Here is a 7,767-nt window from a genome sequence, read left to right as displayed (position 1 = left end):
CTAGCTGCATTTTGTTTATTTATGCTGTTATCGATGTAATGTATGCTTTAGTAATTATCGAAATAAATAGAAAAAAAAGAAAAAAAAGAAGGGTTATGGTACCATCGTGTGGACATTCCGCACACAAGCTGGTGCGTATATACTGAGTGTATCAGCGTGCTACGTTAGTGTTAGCGTTAGGGTTAGGGTTAGGGTAATTAGGGTTCGTGTTAGGGTTAGGGTTAGGGCTGGGGTAATTATGGTTAGTGTTAGGGTTAAGGGTAGGGTTAGTATTATGGTTAGGGATAGGGTTAGTATTAGGGTTAGGGGTAGGGTTAGTGTTAGGGTTAGGGGCAGGGTTATAGTTACCCCCTCACGGCAACGTTAAGGTAGAATTATTAGACGATATTTAAGTCTGTAAACATCATAACTTTGATCGTATAATTCATTCGTATTCACTATGATCATTTCGCTATTGGAGCGGCTTTAGATTGTTTGCAGATGTTTTGGGACAGAGGTGTCCTTCTAGTTTCGGTTACGTTTCAACCATATGATACGTCACTAAAATAGTATTCGTCGCTTTTCACCAACAGAGGGCGTTGAAGTACCCACGCCAGAGCCAGAGACCTATTGGCCTGAGCCAGAGCCAGAATCTGGTACGTATTGCTAGTGCAGAGGTCCCAGACTGAAGTCACATAGGCGTAATTCATTTTACAGAGGACGTGTGCAATATCGTAGCATGTTGCCTCCTTGACACGTTGTCGTCTATAATATTAATACACCCATAATATTGGTCATTTTTGTGATATCTCGTCTTCGAGATGTCGTATCTTTTCGTGTTTTTTTTATTTTTTATTATTCGTCTTGAACATTGGTCATTTTTATATGGCATCTCATTTTTGGTTGCCATCTTTCCGCAATATCTCGTCGTTTGATGGATAATCTTTGATAAATTATCTTGAATTTTTTTCCTGCTATCTCATCTTTGATTGACATCTTAATTGCTGCAATATCTTATCTTTGCTTTTGACCAACTCATCAAAGATTTTATGAAAATAAAAAAGCCTTCCCCCCGCACGCCCTTGCGTGCGTTTTGAGAGCACATACTCGCTCTCACACATTAATTCGTCTGCTGGTTTTCCTTGTACAGAGGGCGACAGTAAGCCGGAACAAGTACAGACGGAGGACAAGTCCGGGGCGGAGAGAACAAGATGCGTCGGCGTTGCCATGGCAATCGTGATGCTGCTGGCAACGATGGTGGTGTGAGAAACAGAAACACTTGTTTTCCGCGGAGTTTCATCGTTTGTTGCGTGCCGGCGCATAGATATTCTACAATATACATATATATACACATGCATACATATGTTAAATGTATATGTATATGTATATATATATATATAATGTATATTGTAAATGGCTTCTATGATGCGCGGTGCCCTGTGTCGTGAGTGTGTAATACGGAGTCATGTCAGCAATGAGCTGCCTCTCTCTCTCTCTCTCTCTCTCTCTCTCTCTCTCTCTCACTGTCCTGCATGAGTGCTGAGAGAGAATAACTGTGTACACGTGTCTCCACGCGGAATAATCGATGCAATGCAGCAGAATGTTTCGCATGCAAATCTGTGTTTGATGTCTGGCTCATATTCCCCATCAGAGAGCTGTCTCTCTCTCTCTCTCTCTCTCTCTCTCTCTCTCTCTCTCTCTCTCTCTCTCTCTCTCTCTCTCTCTCTCTCTCTCTTTTTCTGTCTCTTGCAGCCCCAGCCCTCAGCCTCCCGACCCCTCCCCTCCCCCTCTCCCCTTGGCATCTCCTCGCGCGCATCGAAGCGTGCATGTCATCAGAGAGCGTTCTCTCTCTCGCTGTCTGTCTACCTATCTCTCACTATATCCATCTGGATCCTCTGTCACCAGGGTATGACATATAAGGCGATGCCACACGTCCGCTTGTTTCGCGTGTCCGAGGTGCAACATTACAAACCGGCTCGTCACTGCGAAAAAAGTTTATCTTAGTTAGATCCAAATTAGGTTAAAAATAACTTACACTGACGAAATTTTTGTCCATCTCTCCTATAGACTTCCTCAGGTCTGATGAGGAAGTCTATCGGAGAGATGGACGAAAATTATTTCGTCAGTGTAAGTTACTTTGAACTTAATTTGGATCTAACTGATATAAACTTTGTTAGCATGTGAACTATAGAGATCAGATAAAATTATTCAATCATTGGCTCGTCACTGATTTCATTGGCTGTTTTCCACCGTGACGTCATGATGCATGAGACGTAAATACCGTAATAATAAACACGTAGCTATCAGAGAAGGATATAAGAGAATGAGGAGGAGGAGGAAGAGGAGGAGGAGGAGAAGGAGCAGCAGCAGCAAGAGGTGGAAGAAAGTGCTTGTCGGTTCGCTCGTAGATTTTTTCGAAATCGGAAGAATTGAATGCAACACGTGACATATTCCGTGGGGGCGCACTAGTACATAGGGCACAGCTATTTTTCCCCGCGGGGAGGGGTGGGTGGGGGTTGGGGATAATGATAATTAAATATTAATTGATATAAATCGTTAATGATATGCAAACAGCCATATGCTCCTGATCATCATGAATATTTATAAACCACGGAGGAACGACGTGTTTGCCCTTGGCTTGGTAACGAGATACGGGCGTTAGAACGTAGCAGCCGACTTAATGATCTAAAACTCAGGATGCTCGTGGGATAAGCTATCTATGCCAAAGCGTTTATTTTTATCGTGTTTCACCCCCCGTTTTCTACACTAAACTAGGCGGCAGCAGTATGAAACATTTTACGACGGACTGAATTTACGGTTATTCGGTTTTTCGCGGCCATGCTGTGTAGATCAGGCAGTTGTTGGGCCTTTACAGATAAATCTACGGCTTGGCTCAGGGAAGATAGCGGTGCTAATGGAAGTGCCAAATAATTTCTCCTTTTCTCTCGCCATCGTCTCTTTCTTTTCTTTGTGTCGGCGAGACGTTTGGTTTGGCCGTTTTAATTATAATGATGATGATGATGATGATGATGATGATGAGGATGATAACAACTGTAAATTTTTGTTCGTGTACATTTTAGTCGTATGAGTTTAGAATGTCGTTTAGCTGCGTTTCTGTACGCGCACGTACGCGCGTGCGTGTGCGAGTGCGCGTGCGCGCGACGTACGCATGTGTTTGCATCTTTTCATTCTTTCGCAACCACTTCCTTGTAAAGTTGTGAATCGTATAGTTTTTATTTCGCAGATGTGTAAGTATTAGTGAAAGAAATAGTTCGATATCGACGCATTTCTATACATAGTTTAATGTGTTTTGTTTTTGCCTTTTTCCGAAATAGACGTATGAAAATGTTGCACGCTCGACTCTCCCTGCTTGCCCTGCCTTCCTGCAGGGGTGACCCGTTATTGCATCACACGCGACAGTTTAAGTACAGATACACGAGTATTGCTGCTGTATAGATGCATTGACGAACCTTTTCCAGCTTTTTGCTGGTCTAGAGTAGTGGTAGTAGTAGCCGAAGGGGAATATACTCATCTGTGCAGGCACACGTGATTAGGGGTAATGCGTGTGTAAAACCTTGCGCCCGTTGTCAAAAACAAAATCTTAACATTAGTCTTAACACTAACATTTTCTCGTAGACCGTCGACAGCACTTCGTATTGTTCTCGTTTCGTATTGTTATGAGGAAATCTGCCACAATTTTTCATTCAGGTAACTTCGCAGCGTTTCTGTCGACGGCCTAAAAGAAAAGGTTAATGTCAAGACTAATGTTAAGACTAATTTTGTTTCTGGCAACGGGCCCCTTGCTTCGTGAGAAGGCAGGGTACCGATTGCCATGTAGATCGTTCTAGAACAAGTAGTATCTGTATCGGTATCACACTCGCGTGCGCGTGTGCATGCGTGTGTCCACGCGTGCGTGATTGTGCGCGTGCGTGCGTGCGTGAGTGCGCGTGTGCATGTGTGTGTCCACGCGTGCGTGATTGTGTGCGTGCGTGCGTGCGTGCGTGCGTGCGTGCGTGCGTGCGTGCGTGCGTGCGTGCGTGCGAGCGCGTGTGCATCGCGCTCGTTGTGCAGTGCATTCTCAAGTAGTCACCCGTATACACACACACGCACGCACGCACGCACACGCACGCACGCATACACGCTGTTGTGATTACAGATCTCGTAATGTTTTCATGTAATCAGATACGAGGGGATGCCCTGTCGTAAATCTTGTAATTAATTAATTAATTAGTTAATTGATTAATTGTGCGTTATTAATCGCTGGAGACGGTTCAGCCGCCGTTGGTTGGACAGCTTTAGTCGTCTCTCAGTACATGATACAAACTTGCTGTCTCTCACACACTCGTTCATCTCTGAGTTCTACTTTGAAGTGTACTGTTTTGACACTTTACGTTGGTAGATGTCTTACCCAGTCCTCGCCCTCTCTCGCTACAGCAGGGACTAGACTTAGCTCATACACCCGTTGCGCTTCATTGCGGCTATGTTGTGATGAGGTAAATGTAATAGTAGCAACAGCTAAAACTGGAAGTAGCCAGTGTTACCATGCCCCTCACTTCACTTACAGCTATGTTGTGGTTAGCTGAGGGGTATTACGTAAACGGTGAAACCTTGGTAACCCGTCCTACCACACCCCTCGCTTCACTGTTGCTATGTGGTGGTGATATGAGGGTATATGATATAGTAACAACAGCTTTAGCTGAGATGAGAGTGGTATGGACCCTCAAAAGTGTGTTGCGCACGCCAGCAAGCAAACCAATGTTTTCTATACGTTTTCCAATAAAGGACTGACGTGATTGTCTGATGTGATGGATAGTGGTTCTTTCTTGATCTTTTGTGTGTGTGTGTGTGTGGGTTGATTTCTCCACGCCAGACAGATCTATCAGTTGCATAAAGTAGGTGTTCTCTATCCTACAGGTTAGGGCGGTCTCATAATTACAAACACAGGTCTACTGATAACAATTTATTAAAGAAATATATACTGAGATACCCCCTAACCATATTAAATGTATATTCATCACAACATATAACTCCCCTGGTGAGATATTGTACATGCGCTAACACACTAACTTAGCCAGATTGTGTACTGGTTTGTATATGCAGTGGGGAGCTTACATGCAAGGTCTTCCTCCCATTTCTTAAGTAAAGTCTCCTGATGGAATGTTATCTCATAAATCTATGCTAGGATAACTCCTCTTCATTTTAAATGCATAATCTTTGCAAAATATTATTCTTCTCGGGAGTTATTGCGCATGCGCGAGCACCGTTTCAGGCGTCCAATACAGACTGAAAAAAAACTTTATAATATAGCGTGCTGAGGGAGAAAGGGGGTGGGAGACTGAGAAAATGCGACAGGAAAGATAGCTGGGGGCGGTAGAAGAAGAGGGAGGCTGAGCGTGGGACAGGGGAGGCAAGGGGGAAGACGCAAGTGCAGAAAGTAGGTGTTTTGTACCCTACAGGCTAGGTCGCTCTCCGAATTATAAACACAGGCCTACTGATAACAATTTATTAGAGAAATCTATGCTGAGATACTCGCTAATCATATTAAATGCATATTCATCGCAAAATATAACTTCTCTTGTGAGATATTGTACATGCGCTAACACACTAACGTAACCAGATTATGTACTGGTTGGTATATGCAGCGGGGAGCTAACATGCAAGGTCTTCCTCCCATTTCTACAGGCTAGGGCGCTCTCCGAATTATAAACACAGGTGTACTGATATAAATTTATTAGAGAAATCTATGCTGAGATATCCCCTAACCATATTAAATGCATATTCATCGCAAAATATAACTTCTCTTGTGAAATATTGTACATGCACTAACACACTAACGTAACCAGATTATGTACTGGTTGGTATAAGCAGCGGGGACCTTACATGCAAGGTCTTCCTCCCATTTCTTAAGCAAAGTCTCCTGATGGAATGTTATCTTATAAATCTATGCTGGGATAACTCTTCTTTATTTTAAATGCATAATCTTTTCAAAATATTGTTCTTCGCTGGAGATATTGCGCATGCGCGAGCACCGTTTCAGGCGTGCAATACGGACTGAAAAAAACTTCATAATATAGCGTGCTGAGGAAGAAAGAGGGTGGAAAACTGCGGAAAGGCGGTAGGGAGAATAGCTGGGGGCTGTAGAGGAAGAAGGATGCTGGGCGAGGAACAGGGGAGGCAAGAGGAAGGACGCTAGGGCAAAAAGTAGGTGTTTTGTACCCTACAGGCTAGGACGCTCTCCAAATTATAAACCCAGGCCTCCTGATAACAATTTATTAGAGAAATCTATGCTGAGATACCCCCTAACCATATTAAATGCATATTCATCGCAAAATATAACTTCTCTCGCGAGATATTGTAAATGCGCTAACACACTAACGTAACCAGATTGTGTACTGGTTGGTATAAGCAGCGGGGAGCTAACATGCAAGGTCTTCCTCCCATTTCTTAAGTAAAGTCTCCTGATGGAATGTTATCTTATAAATCTATGCTAGGATAACGCCTCTTCATTTTAAATGCATAATCTTTGCAAAATATTTTTCTTCTCGGGAGTTATTGCGCATGCGCGAGCACCGTTTCAGGCGTCCAATACGGACTGAAGAAAACCTCATAATATAGCGTGCTGAGGGAGAAAGGGGTGGAAGAGGGGTGGGAGACTAAGAAAATGCGACAGGAAAGATAGCTGGGGGCGGTAGAAGAAGAGGGAGGCTGAGCGAAGGACAGGGGAGGCAAGGGGGAGGACGCAAGTGCATAAAGTAAGTGTTTTGTACCCTACAGGCTAGGGCGCTCTCCGAATTATAAACACAGGTCTACTGATAACAATTTATTTGAGAAATCTATGCTGAGATACCCCCTAACCATATTAAATGCATATTCATCGCAAAATTTAACTTCTCTCGTGAGATATTGTAAATGCGCTAACACACTAACGTAACCAGATTGTGTACTGGTTGGTATATGCAGCGGGGACCTAACATACAATGTCTTCCTCTTCTTTCTTAAGTGAAGTCTCCTGATGAAATGTTATCATATAAATCTATGATAGGATAACTCCTCTTCATTTTAAATGCGTAATCTTTGGAAAATATTATACTTCTCGCGAGTTATTGCGCATGCGCGAGCACCGTTTCAGGCGTGCAACACGAACTGAAGAAAACTTCATAATATAGGGTGCTGAGAGAGAAAGGGGGTGGAAGACTGAGGAAAGGCGTTAGGGATAATGGCTGGGGGCTGTAGAGGAAGAAGGATGCTGGGCGAGGAACAGGGGAGGCAAGAGGAAGGACGCTAGGGCAAAAAGTAAGTGTTTTGTACCCTACAGGCTAAGGCGCTCTCCAAATTATAAACACAGGTCTACTGATAAAAATTTATTAGAGAAATATATGCTGAGATACCCCCTAATCATATTAAATGCATATTCATTGCAAAATATAACTTATGTCGGGAGATATTGTACATGCGCCAACACACTAACGTAACCAGATTGTGTACTGGTTGGTATGTGCAGCGGGGAGCTTACATGCAAGGTCTTCCTCCTATTTCTTAAGTGAAGTCTCCTGATGGAATGTTATCACATAAATCTATGCTAGGATAACTGCTCTTCATTTTAATGCATAATCTTTGCCAAATATTGTTCTTCTAGGGAGATATTGCGCATGCGCGAGCACCGTTTCAGGCGTGCACTACGGACTGAAGAAAACTTCATAATATAGCGTGCTGAAGGAGAAAGGGGGTGGGAGACTGAGGAAAGGCCGCAGGGAAGATAGCTGGGGGCGGTAGAAGAAGAGGGAGGCT

General features: G+C 43.5%; 1 protein-coding gene across 1 annotated transcript in view; it reads left to right on the top strand.

Annotated features, from left to right (window-relative positions):
* LOC106813773 overlaps positions 1-1,502 on the top strand; it is an 8,622-nt gene extending 7,120 nt beyond the window's left edge. Inside the window, exons 2-3 of the mRNA XM_014817994.1 lie at positions 573-635; positions 1,130-1,502. Coding sequence (XP_014673480.1) covers positions 573-635; positions 1,130-1,245 — 179 coding nt within the window. The 3' untranslated portion in view covers positions 1,246-1,502. The remainder of the gene's footprint in view (positions 1-572; positions 636-1,129) is intronic.
* The last annotated feature ends 6,265 nt before the right edge of the window (positions 1,503-7,767 follow it).

This window comes from Priapulus caudatus, unplaced genomic scaffold, assembly GCF_000485595.1.
Source record: "Priapulus caudatus unplaced genomic scaffold, Priapulus_caudatus-5.0.1 Scaffold822, whole genome shotgun sequence".
Classification (NCBI taxonomy): Eukaryota; Metazoa; Priapulida; class Priapulimorpha; order Priapulimorphida; family Priapulidae; genus Priapulus; species Priapulus caudatus.
This window is presented reverse-complemented; position numbering and strand designations above follow the sequence as displayed.